Raw genomic sequence first — 26,628 nt, 5'->3', positions numbered from 1 at the left:
CTGAAAGGAGACCTGGCAAGTTAATGCCAAACACAGCCCAGAATTGAGGCCGCTAGACATCCTCAAAGCTCTCTTTGCACAATATCCCACATTTTCTTTCATGCGTATGCCCAGAGGTAGAGCTCTATTTTGTGGTGTCTGAAGTTTATACAATTTTCGTGTCACACTAAGGAAAAGATTCTATCTTGGAGCGTGTCCCTCAGACTTAGAAGCATTCTGTGTGAGGGGCCTGAAAATTAAGCTTCATTTGGTTCATAGTAAATCTGACTCTGAATGCACCTGGTGGGAATTTTGTTTTTAATTAGGAGTTCATGACCTCTTTCTCACTAATGTCCTCAGGGCCACAGTTTTCTCATGTGAAATGACATATTTCTAAACAGTGACAGGCCACCACATCTGAGGTCCCTCTAAAGAGTGATAAGGTTCTGAGAGCAAATCATGTAGGCCAAGATTCCCCCACCATTAGTAGGGGGAATTCAAATAAACTCCAATTCATTCATTATTATGAAATTCTCTGAAAATATACATTTTTAATTGGAATAGTTTTGCTATTTAAAATGTCCATGGTTTTCCTCTATAGTGGCTACAGAAAAATTGGAATATGGTTGTTTCTCAATTAGCATTGAAGGGAAGTATGAGGGAAAATCGGTATTTTTAAAAACTAAGAAATGTTACAAAGTAATTTTTAATGTATTTTAAGAGTAGTATTCAGGTATAGGATTTGTTTCCAAGTTTCATCTTTAGATGTATATTCATATTTATTAATTGAAATAATAACAATAGAACATGAGTTTGTTCACAAAATTTTTTGAAATGAAGTGAACCATACAAATGTGCAAGATCCTATCCCTTTCTTCTAGGAGTTTATCCTTGAGTGCCAAGGATAATGTTGGTAAATAACACATGATTAAAAATGAAAGAGAATGGAAAATTAAAAGAGGAAGAAGTCTCTTTGGAGCAATTAGGGAAGGCTTCACACAAAAGTAAGCTTGAAGGGTATGTTTAATTCCAAAAAGTAGAAACAGGATGGAGTTGTAAACATTCTAATCATGTGGACAGCTTTAATTAAACACTAATGATAGTCTGAGATCTCAAACTTTTCCTGCTCCCAGTCAATCAATATTTATTGGGGGCCTACCTCATGCCAGGCACTCTAGTAGTGCCTTCTGTTTCCCTTTTTCTCCCATGAGAAGGAGGGCTGAGGGTAAGCATAGATCCAGGCTATGATACTGGCTCCAAATGGTAAATTAGAAACTCAAACAAAACGAAAAGTGAACACAACTTAGCTCTTCCACTGACCACTTGGTAGTAACCATTATAATTCAATATTTGCCTAACTAAAATAAGACCTAGCCCTACTATACCAGGGCTCTTATTTATAAATTCAGATATAATGTGTCCCTGCTCATTATCAGAGATTGGAGAGAGGGTTTAAGAATACAGGAAAAATAAAAATATGTATCCTAAGCAAAGATAAACAGTGGAATGTTGATTGGTATTTATTCCTTTTATCTCCTAGTCTCACAAACACACACACACATGCACACACATATGCACACATATAGGTTGGCACTACATTAATTAGTTTAGAGATACATTTATTCCACCTTATTTAGAATTACAGAGGCAGAATTACTAGATCAATATTAAAAGATTTGTTAAGACATTTGGCCAATTATTTGTTTGTGATATGTATTTCCTTGCAAATTTTTTATGATTCATAAATATATTTTTATCCAATTTGGAAATATTTTATTGAATTTTAAGAGTATAAGAATCTATAACAAATATCAGATAAGCTTTCCTGCAAAAGTTCAACAATTAACAAGATAAACATATATAAAATATATATAATGGAGTAGATATTTCCTTACAAAGTTAGATATAAAAAACTTTAGTAAGACTAATCGTTTGCAATGTACCATGGAGTTCAAAATTTGAAGGGCTTGTATGCAATTCTCCTGAATATATCTGTTTTAAAAAATAAACTGTATGTGATTTTTTAAAAGACATCTCAGACCAGCTCTGTTTACATCTTTTCAGAATGTCAATAGTGTACATATCTTTTCAAGCTCTATGTTTAATGAAAACATATTTATACCATGGAAATCGGCAAGTGCAACAAATCAGTGCTTTTCCAACATCCCATGCCATAACCTCCACTCCAAGAGTTGTTTGTCAAAGACTTACCAGCACATCATTACGTAAATCTGGGTACTCTTGTTAAACAAAGAAAATAATCAGTAATGTTTAAAAATTCAATGGCTTGGATTAAATAAATAACTGAAACCTCTGACATATTTAGCAATAGATCTTAAAATGACAGTGATACTCTACACACAGCCTGCTGTCTCCACCTCCATCTTGAGTTGGGATGCTGTGCAACCGCTTTGAGCTAGAAACTCTGGTCTGAAGGTGCTGGGTTTGAGGTCTCTGCACACTGCACCCTATGAGCCAGTGAAACTAGACTAAATGCAAAACAAAAGAAAAAAAAAAAAGTGGCCTGGAACTGTACCAGCAATATTTTCAATGTCCTCCTGTATACAATTTGGTGAGTTTGGACATATGCAAACACTCATGAAAACATCACCATGATCAAGCTGAAGGTGTCATTACTGTGATCTGTGGGATGATTCTGCACACGAGCTGGTATTTCTCTTTCCTCTCATCAGACTTGGAGCCGTGTGGCTGGCAGGGTCTTGGTGCTCCAGCTGGTGTCAGCTCTGTGCCTCTGAGGTGGGAGAGCTGAGTTCAGGACATTGGTCCACTGAGACCTCCCAGCTCCATGTAATATCGACCAGTGAAAGCTCTCACAGAAATCTCCATCTCAACCCTAAAACCCAGCTCCACTCAGCAAGCAGTAAGCTACAGTGCTGGACAACCTATGCCAAACCACTTGCAAGACAGAAACACAACTCCACCCATTAGCAGAGAGGATGCCTAAAATCATAATGAGGTCACAGACACTCCCCAAAAAGCCAAACAGATGCAGTCCTGCTCACCAGAAAGACAAGATCCAGCCGTATCCACCAGAACAGAGGCACTAGTACCCTCCACCAGGAAGCCTACACAACCCATGAACAAACCATAGCCACTGGAGGTAAAGACCAAAAACAATGGGAACTATGAATGTGCAGCCTGCGGAAAGGAGACACCAAATACAGTAAGTTAATCAAAATGAGAAGACAGAGAAACACACAGCAGATGAAGGAGCAACATAAAAACACACCAGAAAAAAAAAAAAGAGGAAATAGGCAGTATTCCTGAAAAAGAATTCAGAGTAATGATAGTAAAGATGATCCAAAATCTTGTAAATAGAATGGAGAAAACACAAGAAACGTTTAACAAGGACTTATAAAACTAAGAGGAAACAAAAAATGATGAACAACACAATAAATGAAATTAAAAATTCTCTAGAAGTAATCAACAGCAGAATAACTGAGGCAGAAGAACAGATAAGTGACCTGGAAGATAAAAAAAATGGAAATAACTATTGCAGAGCAGAATAAAGAGAAAAGAATGATAAGAATTGAGGACAGTCTTAGAGACTACTGGGACAACATTAAATGCACCGACATTTGAATTATAGGGTTTCCAGAAGAAAAAGAGAACAAGAAAGAGTCTGAGAAAATATTTGAAGAGACTATAGTTGAAAATTTCCCTAACATGGGAAAGGAGATAGTCAATCAAGTCCAGGAGGCACAGAGAGTCCCATACAGGATAAATGCAAGGGGAAACAACCAAGACACATATTAACCAAACTACCAAAAGTTAAATACAAAGAAAAAATATTAAAAGCAGCAAGGGAAAAAAACAAATAACATACAGGGGAATCCCCATAAGGTTAACAGCAGACCTTACAGCAGAAACTCTGCAAGCCAGAGAGACAGCCAGGACATATTTAAAGTGATGAAAGGGAAAAATATACAACCAAGATTACTCTACGCGTCAAGGATCTCATTCAGGTTTGATGGAGAAATTAAAAGCTTTACAGACAAGCAAAAGCTAAGAGGCTTCAGCACCACCAAAACAGCTTTAAAGCAATTGCTAAAAGAACTTCTCTAGGCAGGAAACACAAGAGAGGGAAAAGACCTACAATAACAAACCCAAAACAATTAAGAAAATGGTAATAGGAATATACATATTGATAATTACCTTAAATGTAAATGGATAAAATGCTCTCACCAAAATACAGAGGCTGGCTGAATGGATACAAAAACAAGACCCATATATATGCTGTCTACAAGAGGCCCACTTCAGACTAGGGACACATACATCCTGAAAGTGAGGGGATGGAAAAATATATTCCATGCAAATGGAAAATCAAAAGAAAGCTGGAGTAGCAATACTCATATCAGACAAAACAGACTTTAAAATAAAGACAATTACGAGAGACAAAGCAGGACACTACATAATGATCAAGGGATCAATTCAGGAAGAAGATATAACAATTGTAAATATTAATGCACCCAACATAGGAGCACCTCAATACATAAGGCAAATGCCATAAAAGGGGAAATCATAAGCCATAAAAGGGGAAATCAACAGTAACACAATCATAGGAGGGGACTTTAACACCCCACTTTCACCAATGAACAGATCATTCAAAATGCAAATAAATACGGAAACACAAGCTTTAAATGATACATTAAACAAGGTGGACTTAATTGATATTTATAGGACATTCCATGCAAAAACAACAGAATACGCTTTCTTCTCAAGTGCTCATGGAACATTCTCCAGGATAGATCATAGCTTGGGTCACAAATCAAGCCTTGGTAAATTTAAGAAAATTGAAATTCTATCAAGAATCTTTTCTGACTGCAATGCTATAAGACTAGATACCAATTACAGGAAAATATCTGTAAATAATGCAAACACATGGAGGCTAAACAATACACTACTTAATAACCAAGAGGTCACTGAAGAAAACAAAGAGGAAATCAAAAAATACCTAGAAACAAATGACAATGAAAACACACAGACCCAAAACCTATGGGATACAGCAAAAGCAGTTCTAAGAGGGAAATTTATAGCATTACAATCCTACCTCAAGAAACAAGAAATATCTCAAATAAAAAACCTAACATTACACCTAGAACAATTAGAGGAAGAAGAAAAAAAAACCCAAAGTTAGCAGAAGGAAGGATATCATAAAGAACAGATCAGATATAAATGAAAAAGAAATGAAGGAAGCCATAACAAAGATCAATAAAACTAAAAGCTGGTTCATTGAAAAGATAAATAAAATTGATAAACCATTAGCCAGACTCATCAAGAAAAAAAATGGGAGAAGACTCAAACCAATAGAATTTTAAACGAAAATGAAGAAGTAACAACTGACACTGCAGAAATACCAATGATCATGAGAGATTACTACAAGCAACTATATACCAATAAAATGGACAACCTGGAAGAAATGGACAATTACTTAGAAAAGCACAACTTCTGAGAGTATACTAGGAAGAAATAGAAAATATCAACAAACCAATCACAAGCACTGAAAATTAAACTGTGATTAAAAATTTTCCAACAAAAGGAAGCCTAGGACCAGATGGCTTCACACGTGACTTCTCTCAAACATTTAGAGAAGTGCTAACACTTATCCTTCTCAAAGTCTTTCAAAATATAGCAGAGGGAGGAACACCCCCAAACTCATTCTACAATGCCACCATCACCATGATACCAAAACTGGACAAAGATGTCACAAAGAAATAAAACTACAGGGCAATATCACTGATAAACATAGATGCAAAAATCCTCAAGAAAATACTAGCAAACAGAATCTAACAGCACATTAAAAGGACGATAAACCATGATCAACTGGGGTTTATCCCAGAAATGCAAGGATTCTTCACTATATGCAAATTGATCAATGTGATACACCATATTAACAAACTGAAGGAGAAAACCCATATGATTGTCTCAATAGATGGAGAAAAATCTTTCAACAAAATTCAACACCCGTTTATAATAAAAACCTCTGGAAAGTAGGCAAAGATGGAACTTACCTCAACATAATAAAGGCCATATATGCCAAACCCACAGCCAACCTTGTTCTCAATGGTTAAAAATTGAAACCACCTCCTCCAAGATCAGGAATAAGACAAGTTTGTCCATTCTCACCATTATTATTCAACATAGTTTTGGAAGTTTTAGCCACAGCAATCAGAGAAATAAAGGAAATTCAAAGCGGAAAAGAAGTAAAGTTGTCACTGTTTGCAGATGACATGATACTATACATAGACAATCCTAAAGATGGTACTAGAAAACTTCTAGACCTAATCAATGAATTTGGTAAAGTAGCAGGATACAATGTTAATGTACAGAAATCTTTTGCATTCCTATACATTAATGATGAAAAATCTGAAAGATAAATTAAAGAAACGCTCCCATTTACCATTGCAACAAACAGAATAAAATACCTAGTAATAAACCTACATATGGAGACAGAAGACCTGTATGCAGAAAACTATAAGACACTGATGAAAGAAGTTAAGGATGATACAAGCAGATGGAGAGATATACTATGTCTTGGATTGGAAGAATCAACATTGCAAAAATGACTATACTACCCAAAGAAATCTACAGATTCAGTGCAATCCCTATCAAAGTATCAATGGCATTTTTCACAGAACTAGAACAAAAAATTTCACAATTTGTATGGAAACACAAAAGACCCTGAATAGCCAAAGCAATCTTGAGAAAAAGAAAAAAAAAAAAAACGGAGCTGGAGAAATCAGGCTCCCAGAGTTCACACTATACTACAAGACTACAGTAATCAAGACAGTATGGTACTGGCACAAAAACAGAAATATAGATCAATGGAACAGGACAGAAAGCCCAGAGATAAACCCACGCACATATGGTCACCTTATTTTTGATAAAGGAAGCAAGAATATACAGTAGAGAAAGGATAGCCTCTTCACTAAGTGGTGCAGGGGAAACTGGACAGCTACATGTAAAAGAATGCAATTAAAACACTCCCTAACACCATACACAAAAATAAACTCAAAATGGATTAAAGACCTAAATGAAAGGTCAGACACTATAAAACTCTTAGAGGAAAACATAGGCAGAACACTGTATGACATAAATCACAGAAAAATCCTTTTTGACCCACCTCTTAGAGAAATGAAAATAAAAACAAAAATAAACAAATGGGACCTAATGAAACTTAAAAGCTTTTGCACAGCAAAGGAATCCAAAAACAAGATGAAAAGACAACCCTCAGAATGGGAGAACATTTCTGCAAATGAAGCAACTGACAAAAGATTAATCTTCAAGGTTTACAAGCAGCTCATGCAGCTCAATATCAAAAAAAACATATAACCAATCCAAAAATTGGTAGAAGACCTAAATAGACATTTCTCCAAAGAAGGTATACAGATTTCCAACAAACACATGAAAGGATGCTCAACATCACTAATCATCAGAGAAATGCAAATCAAAACTACAGTGAGGTATCACCTCACAGCAGTCAGAATAGCCATCATCAAACTATCTACAAACAATAAATGCTGTAGAGGGTGTGGAGAAAAGGGAACCCTCTTGCACTGCTGGTGGGCAGGTAAATTGATACAGCCACTATGGAAAACAGTATGGAAGTTCCTTAAAAAACTAAAAATAGAACTACCATAAGACCCAGCAATCCTACTACTGGGCATATACCCTGAGAAAACCATAATTCTAAAAGAGTCATGTACCACACTGTTCATTGCAGCTCTATTTACAATACCAGGACATGGAAGCAACCTCAGTGTCCATCGACTGATGAATGGATAAAGAAGATGTGGCACATATATACAATGGAATATTACTCAGCCATAAAAAGAAATGAAATTGAGTTATTTGTATTGAGGTGGATGGACCTAGAGACTGTCATACCAAGTGAAGTAAGTCAGAAAGAGAAAAATAAAAACCGTGTGCTAACACACACATGTATGGAATCTAACAACAAAAAAAATGATTCTGAAGAACCTAGGATCAGAATAGGAATAAAGACGCAGACATAGAGAATGAACTTGAGGAAACGGTGAGAGGGGATTGCAAGCTGGGATGAAGTGAGAGAGTGGCTTGGACTTATATATACTACCAAATATAAAGTAGATAACTAGTAGGAAACAGCCGCATAGCACAGGGAGATCAGCTCAGTTCTTTGTGGCCACCTAGAGGGGTGGGATAGGGAGGGTGGCAGGGAGATGCAAGAGGGACGAGATATGTGGATATATGTATATGTATAGCTGATTCACTTTATTATAAAGCAGAAACTAACACACTCTTGTAAAGCAATTATACTCCAATAAAGATGTTAAAAAAAAGACAGTGATGATACAATTTGAGAACAAAATTAATGAAGTCTTTTTTTACATTTTCTTACACAGCATTGTTCTTAACAAATGGCATATGTTTTTATAATATATTACATATTTCAAAATAAGCTAAATCTAAACTCCTTAGTCCAAAAATTTATGTAGAAAAAGTTATCATTAATATCTAATCCCCCAAATTATATAAATTATGAATTTTTGAGATTTTCAAGGCTTATTATTTATTTACTAGAAAGCATAATTGTTATTGGCAATATTTAATAGAATTAAATATATATATTCAATATAATCTGAAAAATATTAACAACTATTTCATTTGGAAAATGTCAATGCATTGCTTTTCCTGAAGGAGGTACATAAATTATTACCCATAACTAACTTTATGGCATGCATTCTATCATCCCCATTCCTTAGCAAGCCAAACATGGCTAATCAATCATGGTAATTTTTCCACTTATGTCAAAGAAGACCTCAGAATTTTTATCAATTCAGTGCTGCAGGAAGTCACTACTAGTTCATAAGAAATTTACTTGTTGATCTGAAAATAACATTCCAGTGAAAAATCTCTGTATATATTATTTGGAGAGATTGATCACTAGATCTAAATGATTCAGAAATGGTGGTTAAAAGGTACAGAAAATTATTTAAGAACTAAGTTTCTTTCTCTTTTCTATCCTAGCACATTTATTTCACTTGTAAATTATACTTGCCATTCTCTGTATTTTCTTGCAATTATTTCATTATTTAAGTGATGATAGATTGTTAACTATGAAAATGTTTGGGTTTAATCCATAGAGAAACAAAAATTTTCCTTCCATTCTTACAGTGTGCTTGCTCTGTCTTTCATTTTTACATTCAAGTTTCCTCTTTTCTGCTCCTTTATTCAAAATGCATGCACATTTTCACATCATCCAAAAAAAAAAAAATAAAAGAATTGTGCCATGTATTTGTGGATAATCATTTAAGTAAGCTATATTAAGAGAAGCAATTCATGATGTTTTTTGTAAATAAAAAGACATTCTTAATGGCAAAGTTACCATTTCACTCAAATGGAAATTTAAATACAACGGACATTTCTGAAATCTTTCCAAAAATAAGTGAAATTTTCTTTTACACTCTCAGTTTTGCCATTGTAATGATTTTATGGCTATATCCTCATGTTCTAAGCTTCTAAGTAAATCAACCAGTGCAATAAAAATCACATTGTTATAGAAAAGAGTAAAGTGAATGCACAGCTAATATCCTGCCTTATGCAAAATGAGGTAAGCTTGGAGCATGTACAAAGGAGACAACTAATCTGTACCCATGTGGGATGTGGTAAATGATGGGCTTTATCTACAAAAAACAACATTTCAGAAAGAAATTAACAACCAGGTGTGGGTGAGCAATTAACTCCAGACTGTGCAAGCCAGCTCTTTCCTGTGGAATATTCATTAACTCCTTCTATTAAAAAGTATTCATAGTTGCATAATTTAGGAGTGCTTCTTTTATACTTCAAAATGTTCTTGACAGTCTGTGAGTCATTCATAATTTTTTAAAAGAAGGCATTTTCTGTTGATATCAAGTAACTATTGAGAAACAGATTTACATCTCAAACTTCTCAAGAAAACAAGGATCTCAGAAATATTTAGGACAAACCAAAACACTATCTTTGGAAAACATGTGCACATATTATTGAGCATCTCTCTAATTCATTCATTCATTCAAGCAGTCAATCAATATAGAAGTATTGGGTGCTTAGTCTAAGCATTGTCCTAAAAATACAAGCAGAATGATGGACAAGAGAGATGACGGTCTTTACCCTCAATAGACTCACAACCAAGCTAGGAAACCAGTCAGTTGAACTAGTAATCTGAAGTGTTACAAAGGCTGGGAAAGTTATGCAGAAAGTGCTAAGGAGGTACAGGATACACCTCATATTATAGACAGAATAATGATCCCCAATTATGTCCATATCTTAATCCCTAGAACCTGTGGAATATGTTGCCTTACATGGCAAAAGGAATTTTGCAGACTTGATTAAATTAAGGATCTTGAGATGAGCAGATTACCCTGGATTATTGTGGTGAGGGAGGTCCAATGTAATTATAAGAGTTCTTATGAGAGGGAGGCAGGAGGGTCAGAGTCAGAGAGGGAGATGTGGTGATGGAAGAAGAGGTCAGAGAGATATGAAAATGCCAACACTGCTGGTTTGAAGATGGAGAAAGGGGCCATGAGCCAAGGAAAGTGAATGGCCTCAAGAAATTGAAAAGGACAAGGAAGTAGAAGTGCTCTCCCCTAGAGTCTCCGGATGAAATACAGCTGGTTTGGGGAACTAGAAGTGGGGGGGCGGTTGAGAGAGGGGAGCTAATTTAGGTTTCAGCATCCATGATGACAGAAATCATGCCTGCTTTCTTCATCCTTGAATATACAGCATCTGTCATTGTGCCTAGGACGCAGAAGATGTCCATTAAATACAAAAATATTTGCTGAGTGAACAAGGACATGATAATACAGGAATGAAAGGAAGAATAGGACATGTAACCTGAGATTTGGAGGACAGTTTGAAGTTAAGCAGGTAAGAAGGTGGTGGAGGGAGACCTTCAAGAAGGCAGAAGAGTAAGATGTGGAGATCACCTTCCTCCCCACAAATACATCAGAAATACATCTACATATGGAACAACTCCTTCAGAACACCAACTGAGTGCTGGCAGAAGACCTCAGACCTCCAAAAAAGCAAGAAACTCCCCTCGTACCTGGGTAAGGCAAAAGAAAAAACAAAAAACAGAGACAATAGAATAGGGATGGGACCTGCACCAGCGGGGAGGGAGCTGTGAAGGAGGAAAGGTTTCCACACAGTAGGAAACCCTTTGCGGGCGGAGACTGCGGGGCGGAGTGGGGAAGCTTCGGAGCCATGGAGCAAAGCACAGCAACAGGGGTGCAGAGGGCAAAGCAGAGAGATTCCCACACAGAGGATCAGTGCCGACCAGCACTCACCAGCCCGAGAGGCTTGACTGGTCACCCGCCGGGATGTGTGAGGGCTGGGACCTGATGCTCAGGCTTCAGAGGTCAGATCCCAGGGAGAGGACTGGAGTTGGCTGTGTGAACACAGACTGCAGAGGGCTAGTGAGCCGTGGCTAGCCAGGAGGGAGTCCAGGAAAAGGTCTGGAACTGTCGAGGAGGCAAGAGACTTTTTATTGCCTCTTTGTTTCCTGGTGCACGAGGAGAGGGGATTAAGAGCGCTACTTAAAGGAGCTCCAGAGATGGGTGCCAGTGACGACTATCAGCGTAGACCCCAGAGACAGGCATGAGATGCTAAGATTGCTGCTGCAGCCACCAAGAAGTCTGTGTGCAAGCACAGGTCATTATCCATACCTCCCCTCCTGGGAGACTGTGTAGGCCGCCACTGCCAGGGTCCCATGATCCAGGGACAACTTCCTTGGGAGAACACACAGTACGCCTCAGGCTATTGCAATGTCATGTTGGCCTCTGCTGCCGCAGGCTCGCCCTGCACTCCATACCCCTCCCTCACCCCAGCCTAAGTGAACCAGATTCCCTAATCAGCTGCTCCTTTAACCCCATCCTGTCTGAGCAAAGAACAGAAGCCCTCAGGCGACCTACATGCAGAGGCAGGGCCAAATCCAAAGCTGAATCCCAGGAGCTGTGCGAACAAAGAAGAGAAAGGGAAATCTCTCCCAGGAGCCTAAAGAGCAATGGATTAAATCCCCACAGTCAACCTGATGTACCCTGCATCTGTGGAATACCTGAATAGACAACGAATCATCCCAAATTGAGGAGGTGGACTTTGGAAGCAAGGATATATATATATTTTCCCTTTTTCTCTTTTTGTAAGTGTGTATGCATATGCTTCTGTGTGTGATTTTGTCTGTATAGTTTTGCTTTTACCATTTGACTTAGGGTTCCCTCTCTCTGTTTTCTTTTTTCTTTTTTTTTTTTAGTATAGTTTTCACAACTTGCTATCATTGGTGGATTTGTTTTTTAGTTTGGTTGTTCTTTCTTTCGTTCTTTTTTTAAATTAATTAAAACAATTTTTAAATAATTATTTTTGAGTTTTTCTTTTAATAACTTTTTAATTTTATTTTATCTTTTTCTTTCTTTCTTTCTTTTTTTCTCTCTTTTATTTTGAGCCGTGTGGATGACAGACTCTTGGTGCTCCAGCCAGGCATCAGGGATATGCCTCTGAGGTGGGAGAGCCAAGTTCACGACATTAGTCCACCAGAGATCTCTCAGCTCCACGTAATATCAAATGGTGAAAATCTCCCAGAGATCTCCATCTCAATGCCAAGACCCAGCTCCACTTAACGACCAGAAAGCTACAGTGCTAGACACCCTATGCCAAACAAATAGCAAGACAGGGACACAACCCCACCCATTAGCAGAGAGGCTGCCTAAAACCATAATAAGGTCATAGACACCCCAAATACACACCACCAAATGTGGACCTGCCTAATAGAAAGACAAGATACAGGCTCATCCACCAAAACACAGTCCCCTCCACCAGGAAGCCTACGTGACCGCTGAACCAACCTTAGCCACTGGGGGCAGACACCAGAAACAACAGGAACTGCAAACCTTCAGGCTGTGAAAAGGAGACCCCAAACACAGTAAGTTAAGCAAAATGAGAAGACTAAGGAACACACAGCAGATGAAGGAGCAAGGTAAAAAACCACCAGACCTAAATAATGAAGAAGAAATACGCAGTCTACCTGAAAAAGAATTCAGAATAATGATAGTAAAGGTGATCCAAAATATTGGAAATAGAATGGAGAAAATGCAAGAAACGTTTAACAAGGACCTAGAAGAACTAAAGTGCAAACAAACAATCATGAACAGCACAATAAATGAAATTAAAAATTCTCTACAAGGGGTCAATAGAAGAATAACTGAGGCAGAAGAACGGATAAGTGACCTGGAAGATAAATAGTGGAAAACACTACTGCAGAGCAGAATAAAGAAAAAAGAATGAAGAGAATTGAGGACAGTCTCAGAGACTTCTGGGACAATATTAAACACACCAACATTCGAATTATAGGGGTCCCAGAAGAAGAGAAAAAGAAAGAGAAGGAGAAAATACTTGAAGAGATTATGGTTGAAAACTTCCCTAATATGGTAAAGCAAATAGTTAATCAAGTCCGGGAAGCACAGAGAGTCCCATACAGGATAAATCCAAGGAGAAATGCACAAAGACACATATTAATCAAACTGTCAAAAATTAAATACACAGAAAATCTGTTAAAAGCAACAAGGGAAAAACAACAAATAACATACAAGGGAATCCCCATAAGGTTAACAGCTCATCTTTCATCAGAAACTATACAAGCCAGAAGGGAGTGGCAGGACATATTTAAAGTGATGGAAGGGAAAAACCTACAACCAAGATTACTCTATGCAGCAAGGATCTCATTCACATTCGATGGAGATTAAAACCTTTAAAGAAAAGCAAAAGCTAAAAGAAGTCAGCACCACCAAACCAGCTTTACAACAAATGTTAAAGGAACTTCTCTGGGCAGCAGACACAACAGAAGGAAAAGACCTACAATAACAACCTCCAAAAAGTAAGAAAATGGTAATAGGAACATACATATTGGTGACTACTTTAAGTGTAAATGGATTAAATTCTCCAACCAAAAGACATAGACTGGCTGAATGTATACAAAAAGAAGACCTGTATATATGCTGTCTACAAGATACCCACTTCAGACCTAGGGACACATGCATCCTGAAAGTGAGGGGATGGAAAAAGATATTCCATGCAAATGGAAATCAAAATAACTCTGGAGTAGCAATTCTCATATCAGACAAAATGGACTTTAAAACACAGACTATTACAAGAGAAAAGAAGGACACTACATAATGGATTGATCAAGGGATCAATCCAAGAAGAAGATATAACAATTGTAAATATTTATGAACCCAACATAGGAGCACCTCAATACATAAGGCAAATACTAACAGCCATAAAAGGAGAAATCGACAGTAACACAATCACACTAGGGGAATATAACACCCCAATTTCACCAATGGACTGATCATCCAAAATGAAAATAAATAAGAAAACACTGCCTATAAATGATACATTAAACAAGATGAACTTAATTGATATTTATAGGACATTCCATCCAAAAACAACACAACACACTTCTTTCTCAAGTGCTCATGAAACATTCTCCAGGATACATCATATCTTGGGTCACAAATCAAGCCTGGGTACGTTTAAGAAAATTGAAATCATATGAGGTAGCTTTTCTGACCACAACACTATGAGACTAGATATCAATTACAGGAAAACATATGTAAAAAATACAAACACATGGAGGATAAAAAATACACTACTTAATAACCAAGAGATCACTGAAGAAATCAAAAAGGAAATCACAAAATATCTAGAAACAAAGGAAAATGAAACAAGATGAGCCAAAACTTAAGGGATGCAGCAAAAGCTGTATTAAGAGGGGAGAGTATAGCAATACTATCCAACCTTAAGAAACAAGAAACACTTCAAATAAACCAACTAACCTTACACCTGAAGGAATTAGAGAAAGAAGAACAAAAAACCCGCAAAGTTACCAGAAGGAAAGAAACCATAAAGATAAGACCAGAAATAAATAAAAAATAAATGAAGGAAACGAGAGCAAAGATCAATAAAAGTAAAAGCTGTTTTCTGAGGGCTTCCCTGGTGGTGCAGTGGTTGAGAGTCCACCTGCTGATGCAGGGGACATGGGCTTGTGCCCAGGTCCAGGAAGAGCCCACATGCTGCAGAGAGGCTGGGCCCGTGAGCCATGGCCACTGAGCCTGTGCGTCCGGAGCCTGTGCTCTGCAATGGGAGAAGCCACAACAGTGAGAGACCCGTGTACCGCAAAAAATAAATAAATAAAAAGCTGTTTCTCTGAGAAAATAAACAAAATTGAGAAACCGTTAGCCAGACTCAGAAAGAAGAAGTGGGGTAAGACTCAAATCAATAGAATTAGCAATGAATAAGGAGAAATAACAACTGACACTGCAGAAATACCAAGGATCATGAGAGATTACTACAAGCAACTATATGCCAATAAAAAGGACAACCTGGAAGAAATGGACAAATTCTTAGAAATGCACAACTTCCTAGACTGAACCAGGAAGAAATAGAAAATATGAACAGACCAATCACAAGCACTGAAATTGAAACTGTGATTAAAAATCTTCCAACAAACAAAGGCCCAGGACCAAATGGCTTCACAGGCGAATTCTATCAAACATTTAGAGAAGAGGTAACACGTATCCTTCTAAAACTCTTCCAAAATATGGCAGATGAAGGAACACTCCCAAACATATTCTACAAGGCCACCATCACCATGACACCAGAAGCAGACAAAGATGTCACAAAACAGAAAACTACCGACCAATATCACTGATGAACATATATGCAAAAATCCTCAGCAAAATGCTATCAAACAGAATCCAACAACACATTAAAAAGATCAAACTCCATGACCAAGTGGGGTTTATCCCAGGAATGCAAGGATTCTACATTATATGCAAATCAATCAATGTGATACACCATATTAACAAATTGAAGGAGAAAAACCATATGATTATTTCAATAGATGCAGAGAAAACATTCGACAGAATTCAACACCCATTTATAATAAAAACCATTCAGAAAGTAGGCATAGCGGGAACTTATCTCAACATAATAAAGGCCATATATGACAAACCCATAGCCAACATCATCCTCAATGGTGAAAAACTGAAACCATTTCCACTAAGATCAGGAGCAAGATAAGGTTGCCCACTCTCACCAGTATTATTCAACATAGTTTTGGAAGTTTTAGCCACAGCAATTAGAGAAGAAAAAGAAATAAAAGGAATCCAAAGTGGAAAAGAAGAAGTAAAGTTGTCACTGTTTGCAGATGACATGATACTATACATAGAGAATCCTAAAGATGCTACCAGAAAACTACTAGAGCTAATCAATGAATTTGGTAAAGTAGCAGCATACAAAATTAATGCACAGAAATCTCTTTCATTCCTATACACTAATGATGAAAAATATGAAGCTGAAATTAAGAATACGTTCCCACTTACCACTGCAACAAAAAGTATAAAATACCTAGGAATAAACCTACCTAAGGAGACAAAGGACCTATATGCAGAAAACTATAAGACACTGAAAAAAGAAATTAAAGGTGATACAAATAGATGGAGAAATATACCAAGTTCTTGGATTGGAAGCATGAACATTGTGAAAATGACTATATTACCCAAAGTAACACACAGATTCAATGCAATCCCCATCAAACTACCACTAGCATTTTTTACAGAACTGGGAGGAAAAATTTCACAATTTGTATGGAACCACAAAACACCCCGAAGAGCCAAAGCAATCTTGAGAAAGAAAAATGCAGCTGGAGGAATCAGCACCCTGACTTCAGACTACACTACAAAGCTATGGTAATCAAGACAGTATGGTACTGGCATAAAAACAGAAATATAGATCAATGGAACAGGATAGAAAGCCCAGAGATAAACCCATGCACATGTGGTCACCTTATCTTTGATAAAGGAGGCAAGAATATCCAACGGAGAAAAGACAGCCTATTCAATAAGTGGTGCTGGGAACACTGGACAGCTATGTGTAAAAGAATGAAATTAGAACACTCCCTAAAACCATACACAAAAATAAACTCAAAACGCATTAAGAACATAACTGTAAGGCCAGACACTATCAAACTCTTAGAGGAAAACATAGGTGGAACACTCTATGACATAAATGACAGCAAGATCCCTTTTGACCCACCTCCTAGAGGAATGGAAATAAAAATAAACAAATGGGACCTAATGAAACTTAAAAGCTTTTGCACAGCAATGGAAAACATGAACAAGATGAGAATACAGCCCTCCGAATGGGAGAAAATATTTGCAAATGAAGCAACTGACAAAGGATTAATCTCCAAAATTTACAAGCAGCACATGTAGCTCAATATCAAAAAAAAAAAACAACCCAATATAAAAATGGGCAGAAGACCTAAATAGACATTTCTCCAAAGAAGATACACAGATTGCCAACAAGCATATGAAAGAATCCTCAACATCATTAATCATTAGAGAAATGCAAATCAAAACTATGTTGCGATATCCTCTCACACTGGGCAGAATGGCCATAATCAAAAAACCTACAAACAATAAATGCTGGAAAGGGGATGGAGAAAAGGGAACCCTCATACACTGTTGGTGGGAATGTAAATAGATAGAGCCACTATGGAGAACAGTATGGAGGTTCCTTAAAAAACTAAAAATAGAACTCCCATATGACCCAGCAATTCCACTACTGGGCATTTACCCTGAAAAACTATAATTCAAAGAGAGTCATGTACCATAATGTTCATTGCAGCTCTACTTACAATAGCGAGGACATGGAAGCACCCTAAGTGTCCATCGACAGATGAATGGATAAAGAAGATGTGGCACATATATACAATAGAATATTACTCAGCCACAAAAAGAAACGAAATTGAGTTATTTGTAGTGAGGTGGGTGGACCTAGAGTCTGTCATACAGAGTGAAGTAAGTCAGAAAGAGAAAAACAAATACTGTATGCTAACACATATATATGGAATCTAAAAGTAAAAGAAAAAATGGTCTTGAAGAACCTAGGGACCAGATGGGAATAAAGACGCAGACCTACTAGAGAATGGACTTGAGGACACGGGGAGTGGGAAGGGTAAGCTGGGACAAACTGAGAGACTGGTAGTGTATATATGGACATATATACACTACCAAATGTAAAATAGATAGCTAGTGGGAAGCAGTCACACAGCACAGGGAGATCAGCTCAGTGCTTTGTGACCAGATAGATGGTGGGATAGGGAAGGTGGGAGGGAGGAAGATGCAAGAGAAAAGAGATATGAGGATATACGTATAGCTGATTCACTTTGTTATAAAACAGAAACTAAAACACCATTGTAAACCAATTATACTCCAATAACTATGTTAAAAAAGAAAAAAAAGAGGGAGAAGACTCAAAACAATAGAATTAGAAATGAAAAAGGAGAAGTAACAACTGACACTGAAGAAATACAAAGCACCATGAGAGATTACTACAAGCAACTCTATGCCAATAAAATGGACAACCTGGAAGAAATGGACAAATTCTTAGAAAAGCACAACTTTCTGAGACTTAACCAGGAAAAAATTAAAAAATATATACAGACGAAACACAAGCACTGAAATTGGGACTGTGATTTACAATCTTCCAACAATCATAAGCCAAGGACCAGAAGGCTTCACAGGTGAATTCTATCAAACATTTAGGGAAGAGTTATCACCTGTCCTTCTCAAACTCTTCCAAAGTAGAGCAGAGGGAGGAACACTCATAAACTTATCCTATGAGGCCACCCTCTTAACAAAATCAGAAAAAGATGTCACAATAAAAGAGTACTATAGGCCAATATCAGTGGTGAATATAGATGCAAAAATCCTCAAAAAAATAGTAGCAAACAGAATCCAACAGCTCATTAATAAGATCATACACCATGATCATGTGTGGTTTATCCCAGGAATGTAAGGATTCTTCAATAAACGCAAATCAATCAATGTGATACACCATATTAACAAATTGAAGGAGAAAAACATATGATCATCTCAATAGATGCAGAAAAAGCTTTCGACAAAATTCAACACCCGTTTATGATAAAAAAAAAAAAAAACAGCCAGAATGTAGGTATAGCGGGAACTTACCTCAACATAATAAAGGCCATATGTGACAAACCCACACCCAACATTGTTCTTAATGGTCAAAAAATAAAACCATTTCCACTAAGATCAGTAAGAAAACAAGTTTGCCCACTCTCAGTGTTATTCAACATAGTTTGGGAAGTTTTAGCCAGAGCAATCAGAGAAGTAAAAGAAATAAAAGGAATCCAAATCAGAAAAGAAGAAGTAAAGTTGTCACTGTTTGCAGATGACATGATACTATACATAGAGAATCCTAAAGATGCTACCAGAAAACTACTAGAGCTAATCAATGAATTTGGTAAAGTAGCAGCATACAAAATTAACGCACAGAAATCTCTTGCATTTCTATACACTAACAATGAAAGATCAGAAAAGGAGATTAAGGAAACACTTCCATTTACCATTGCAAGAAAAAGAATAAAATACCTAGGAATAAACCTACTTAAGGAGACAAAAGATCTGCATGCAGAAAACTATAAGACACTGATGAAAAATTAAATATGATACAAACAGATGGAGAGATATACCATGCTTTTGGGTTGGAAGAATCAACATTGTGAAAATGACTACACTACACAAAGCAATCTACAGATTCAATTCCATCCCTATCAAACTACCAATGGCATTTTTCACAGAACTAGAACAAAAACTTTCCAAATTTGTATGCAAACACAAGAGACCCCAAATAGCCAAAGCAATCTTAAGAAAGAAAAACAGAGCTGGAGGAATCAGGCTCACAGACTGCAGACTATACTGCAAAGCTACAGTAATCAAGACAGTATGGTACTGGCACAAAAACAGAAATATAGATCAATGGAACAGGATAGAAAACCTAGAGATGAACCCACACACATATGGCCCCCTTATCTTTGATAAATTTGGCAAGAATATCCAATGGAGAAAAGACAGCCTCTTCAATAAGTGGTGCTGGGAAAACTGGACAGCTATATGTAAATGAATGATATTAGAAGACTCCCTAACACCATAAACAAAAATAAACTAAAAATGTATTAAAGACTCAAATGTAAGTCCACACACTATCAAACTATTAGAGGAAAACTTAGGCAGAACACTCTATGACATAAATCACAGCAAGATCGTCTTTGACCCACCTCCTAGAGAAATGGAAATAAGAACAAAAATAAACAAATGGGGTCTAATGAAACTTAAACACTTTTGCACAGCAAAGGAAACCATAAACAAGATGAAAAGACAACCCTCAGAATGGGAGAGAATATCTGCAAATGAAGCAAATAACAAAGGATTAATCTCCAAAATTTATAAGCATCTGATGCAGCTCAATATCAAAAAAACAAACATCCCAATCCAAAATTGGGCAGAAGACCTAAATAGACATTTCTCCAAAGAAGATATACAGATTGCCAACAAACACATGAAAGGATGCTCGACATCACTAATCATTAGAGATATGCAAATCAAAATGACAATGAGGTATCACCTCACACCAGTCAGAATGGCCATCAACAAAATATCTGCAAACAGTAAATGCTGGAGAGAGTGTGGGGAAAAGGGAACCCTCTTGCACTGCTGGTGGGCATGTAAATTGATACAGCCACTATGGAAAACAGTATGGAGGTTCCTTAAAAAAACTAAAAATAGAACTGCCATGCGACCCAGCATTCCCAGTACTGTGCATATACCCTGAGAAAACCGTAATTCAAAAAGAGTCATGTACCACAATATTCATTGCAGCACTATTTACAATAACCAGGACATGGAAGCAACCTAAGAGTCCATCGACTGATGAATGCATAAACATGTGGCACATATATACAATGGAATATTACTCAGCCATAAAAAGAAACTACATTGAGTTATTTGTAGTGAGGTCGATGGACATAGAGACTGTCATATAGAGTGAAGTAAGTTAGAAAGATAAAAATAAATACAGCATGCTAACACATATATATGGAATCTAAAAAAAAAATGTTCTGATAACCTAGGGGCAAGACAGAAATAAAGACGTAGACATAGAGAATGGACTTGAGGACATGGGGAGGGGGAAAGGTAAGCTGGGATAAAGTGAGAGAGTGGCATGGACTTATATATACTACCTAATATAAAATAGATAGCTAATGGGAAGCATCCTCATAGCACAGGGAGATTAGCTGGGTGCTTTGTGACCACCTAGAGGGGTGGCATATGGAAGGTCGGAGGTAGATGTAAGAGGGACTACATATTGGGATATACGTATATGTATAGGTGATTCAATTTCCTGTAAAGCAGAAACTAACACACTATTGTAAAGCAATTATACACCAATAAAGATGTTAAAAAAAAAAGAAGATGGTGGAGATGAACCTGAAAAATCACAATGCTAAGAGGGACGTTGACAGAGTGCCTTTTGGTAATGGCACAATGTGACTAAAGTGTTTTGGAACACAACATACTAAACATGTTAATGGAAGATTTGTTCACATTTGTGCAATTTTTGTTTTCATTCAGAGAAATATGATGATTTCCATCTTATTATTTATGTAGTTTATATGTATTTACATATTTTGATTTTTCAATCCAATCTTCCTCTTCTGTAAAGATTGTTTGGAGGGGGTATTTTTTATTCTCTTTCCTCTTTCCTACTCCCTTTCCCAGCTGATATCCCCCTTTGCTTTAGTTACTTCCAGATCTCTTCAGTGGTCCCCAAAACTCATGGATGTCTCCTGATGATCTCCCAGTATCTTAAATTCACCATCTCCTAAAATAAACTTCCCTTTCCTTTTAGCTACCCTCCTGGATTTCCTGTTATTTATCCCAGTTTGAGTGGTTCAAAGCTTCAAATCATCATTTGTATTGCCCTCTCTCTTCCCCCAACACCTAAACTGTGCTGGTTATGTTAATTACATACTGAAATCTCTTTTAAGTCCATCCTCTATGTCCATTTTCACAAGCTTTCAACCAAAGAAGAGGAAGATGGTGCTGTCTGTTACCTCCTTTTCCCTGTATTAGCACCAACACACCCTTCTTGGTTGTGTTCCTGCAGACTGCATCTGGCTCAGAACTCCCAAATCCCAGCTTTAAGCACCCTTTCCTATACACATGTCTGTGTTTGACAGGGACTTGAGTTCCTCCTCTGTCCCTAACCAACTGCACAATCCTGAGCAAGTTAGTTATCTATGTCCTCAACATTTTCATCAGTAAAATGAATAGTATCCTATTACCTATTTGAAAATGGAAGTATAGTTGCCAATTATCTATTTCAGTTATTCAGAAGAATGTCCTTTGAAAACTTGGAAGTGCTATACAAATATTAGCACTGTAATTTTCATTCACTGACCTAGTGTTCATTGGACAATGAAGGATAATGCAATGGAAATTTAAAATACATTTCTTCCCTTAAAAATCTAGTTAGGAGGAAAATATGGATGAATGAAACAACTTTATAACCATGTAAGGCGATATGTGACTGAGTGAGGCATGTGGTAGTCTCTCCATGTTACTATGATTTCCATCTTACAGCTGAAGACACTGAATTCCAGGCTGCACTTGACTGTATATTCCCCTCTATGGATCTGGCTGACTTCTTTGTCTACCTGAGATTGCCAAAGAGTGTGTCCCTTCAATTTACTTTACTTCTCTATTAAACCTTGAAGAAAATATAGTACTTGGATTGGCAAAAAGTAGATTGTTCTAGAAGGGAGAAGATAAATAAAGGATCAGATCCAGGGACAATAAAATTAGATGTAGGGGCCATGAACTGATTCATCTGATTGGGATAGAGAACTTGTGTAATGTGTAGTGAAAGGGAAATCAGTTTGAGAAAATAAGGAAGGGTTTTAGATGAGGAGTGGGCACTTGATCCTCAGAAGGGAATCTTTATAATCTCTAATGCATAAGAAGGCTTTTTTAAAAAGGTGATTTAAGATTAATGTATCATTACATCACAGAATATAATAAAGCTGGGATGGCAACTACATCTCAGTTTGTGTGTCAACACCAACCATTTGTAGCAGCTTCTTAAAACTGCCTGTTTAGAAGATTCTCAGGTTACTTTGGCTCATAGGAGGAAGTGCCTTGATTAATTAATTCTGTCTGATGTAAGCATGGGAAACTGGGTATTTTCTATCCATGGAGTAAGACAAAGACTGTCTCATAACAGAAAAAAAATATATGAAAGTCATACTAATTCATTTTGAATATGGTTAAAGACAGAATTAGAGTCACAGAAGTGAAAATGTAAAGGCAATAAAACCAAGAGTTATAGATTTTACTAGTTAAATTGAGAGAGGAAACCAAGAACATGAGCAGTAAATGAAACCTGAGGATTTAAAGCACAGGGAAGTGAGAACAGGAGGTTGCCCCTGAACAAGAGTGAGAGATGGGAGAACCTAGATACTTTGGAGTGTCAGAAGAGGGGAGAGAAGGAAAATACCAGAAAAATATTCTGGTCAACCAGTCCTAGCTACTATAAAAGGGCCACTGGGTGCCAAAATTTCACAAGGACAGAGCAAAGGTGACCATGACCATCAGCTACTGCTCTGTGCAAAGTGAGCCTGATCTAATGATGCAGAGGTGAGAATGCCCTTAAAAAGTTTCCAGATTAGCAGAAAAGTGAGATCTTTAAGAAATGATCATTAAATAAGTACAATACCAGTATTATACAAGCGTCCTTTGAAAGCACAATGTAGGAGAAAGTAAATTCACTACAAGAAGTCAGAAGAGACCAGAGAAGCTAACATCTGAGCTGCATCCATGTTGATGTGGGTCATGCAATTAATTCATATATTTATATGATATTTATTTTATTCTATTCTATATGTTATACATTTATTTAGAATACTTTACATAAAGTAATATAATAGATATTATAATATGTATTTATTATAATATGTATTTATATAAACATTCCATATGTTCTTTATCCACTGTACTGTTAATAAATATTTTAGTTGTTTCTGCATTTGGGAGAATTATAAACAAAGCTACTATGAACAATCTTGTATGTGTTTCCAGGTACAGATATTAAGAGATTCCTTTTTTATTGTCTTTAGAAGAACAAAAATCAGTATGTCAGCTTTTCCTGTTGTTTTTTTTAAGTTTATATAATGGAATTTGAATTTAATGTTTTCTTTCATCTTTTTATTTTTGCCCAATTAAGTTTATAAGACTCATCTAGTTTTCATTATTGTATATATATATAGTATAATAAATATATCAAATAAAAATTCAAATGTACAAATATTCCATAGTTATATATACCTGATAATTTTTTTTTGAAATACGAGCTGTTTCCAGGTTTGTGTAGTTACAACCAATACTGTGTGAACATTCTTGTTTATGTAAATTGCTAGAATGTATAACTGGGAGTGGAATTGCTGGTCATAAGGTATGGTATCTTCAACTTTATATGATATTGTGAAACTGTTTTTCCAAGGTGGTTGTAACAGTTTACACTCCCACTAGCACTGCAAGAAACTTTTTGTTGCTGTACATCCTCACCAATACTTGGTATTGTCAGACTTTTAAAAATATCCATTATATATATATATATGTGTATATATGTATATATATATATATATACATATATACACATATATATATACATATATATGTAGTGTTATTTATTATGAATTTAATATACATTTCCTCAATAATTATTATAAATAACAATAGTGAATTTAAGCATATTCTCATATGTTTATTGGTATATTTGAAAATGTCTCATTTTGTGAAATGTCTGTTCATGTCTCTTGCCCATTTTCCTAACAGACCATCTGCCATTTTTACTCCTTGATATCCTGGGGAGTGCAATTCTTTCTCCATTTTATTTGTTACACCTATCTCTTTTTACTCTGGCTTATCTCTTTATGCTTTATATGATGCCTTTTGGTAAACAAAAGCTCTTGATAATAATCTAGTGAATTTTAATGATAATGTTTAACATTTCTTATATATATTCTCCTATGTTCTCTTCTAAATTTATAATTTGTCTACCACTCCTAGGACTTTGATCCAGCTGGTACTGATTTGGGGTATGGTATGAGATAAAGGTCTAATTTCATTCATTATGGATACATGATTGTCTCATCATTGTATATTAACAAGACTGTCTTTTACTCACTGCTTTTGTCACAAATGCCACATTTGTCACAAATAAAACACCAATATATGTGAGATTTTTTCCTTACTTCTGTGCTCTCTACTCTGTCCTATTGATCTGTTCACTTATCTTTGAACCAGTACCACACTCCACTGATTATTAGGGCTTTATAATACATCTATACATACATAAGAAAACATGTTCTCCCACTTGTTCATATATTTCAACAGTTGTGCCTATTCTTAGCCATTTGTTTTTGTACAAAATTGAGAATGAGCTTGTCAATTGCCATTAAAATGTCCTATTGGAATTTTAATTGTGATTCAATTTATATCTATAAATAAATTCGAGAACTGACATCTTTTCAATATTGTACATTCTGATCAGTGGACATTGTATTTCCTTCCATTTTTACAAAAAAAATACCATTAATTTGTGTTTCAGGTATTCTTAACGCCTCATAATAAAGTTTTACACCTTCATCCTTTGTAGGTTTATACATCTTAAATTCACTTCTAAAAGATTAGGAGGATGAGAGGGAAGAAGAAGAAAAGAAGGAGGAAGGGAGAGGACAGAATAGGAGAGAGATAAGAGAAAGAAGGAGGAAGAGAGAAAAAAGAGAGGAGGATGGAGTAGGCAAAGAGGAGGGAGATGGAGGAGGAGAGAATAGGAAGAGGGAGGAAGAGAAGGTGGAGAGAGGACGGAGGATGTAGACCAGGAGGAGAGAGGGAAGAAAGAAGTAGGAGGCAGAGAGGGAGAAGAAGGGGAAGAAGATTTCATTCTCTGGTCTATATTCAAGTCAGAACACTTAGTTGTTTTTTAAGCTAACTCACCATTGCAAATGTCATTGGATAGAGAATTGAGCAATGTGTTTTGTTCACACTGAAATGAAAACAAATATAAAGAAGAATAACATTATAAAAATTCATTTCTGTCCCTGAAAAAGAACATCATTCTTTTCTCCATAAATAACAAAGGAAACTAGTATCCAATAATTATTTTTCCTAGCTTTTTTCAGAATGATAAATACAACAAACTAAAATAATAAAATAATTAGTTCTAAGCTTATGTTAGCTCAGTAGATAATTTAAACTATCAAGTCAAACAGTCTTCTTTAGAAAGTTTTCTGCAAGATTAAGTTTGTTTTAATATTTGATCAGGAATTGAACATTTGTACGTGTTTTTCATTGTAGCGTATCCAGTCAGAAATTAACTTCATTAACACAGCACTCTCAAAGAGAGACCGCCAACCATATATTTCATATTATACAAAAGTTAGCTGTTCGTTTAACATGATAAACTCTAGGTCCATCCATGTTGCTGCAAATGGCATTATTTTATTCTTTTTTATGGCTGAGTAATGTGAAGGAAGCCAGACAGAGATAAATATCATATATCGCGTATATGTGGAATCTAAAAAATAATGATACAAATGAACTTATTTACAGAACAAAAACAGACTCATAGACATAGAAAACAAGGGTATGGTTACCAATGGGGAAAGTGTGGGGGAAGGATAAATTAGGA

The 26,628-nt window shown here is 36.3% G+C and overlaps 1 protein-coding gene across 1 annotated transcript in view; it reads right to left on the bottom strand.

Moving 5' to 3' along the window:
• Positions 1–26,628, bottom strand: part of SLC26A7 (solute carrier family 26 member 7) — a gene marked incomplete at both ends in the record, with an annotated part of 180,380 nt that overhangs the window by 7,112 nt on the left and 146,640 nt on the right. The window contains one exon of the mRNA XM_082858393.1: positions 25,935–25,983. Coding sequence (XP_082714519.1) covers positions 25,935–25,983 — 49 coding nt within the window. The remainder of the gene's footprint in view (positions 1–25,934; positions 25,984–26,628) is intronic.

The sequence above is a fragment of the Leucopleurus acutus genome, assembly GCF_964270905.1.
Source record: "Leucopleurus acutus genome assembly, chromosome: 17".
NCBI lineage: Eukaryota > Metazoa > Chordata > Mammalia > Artiodactyla > Delphinidae > Leucopleurus > Leucopleurus acutus.
Note: the sequence above shows the minus strand (reverse complement) of the source record. Positions and strands in the feature narration are given on the sequence as shown.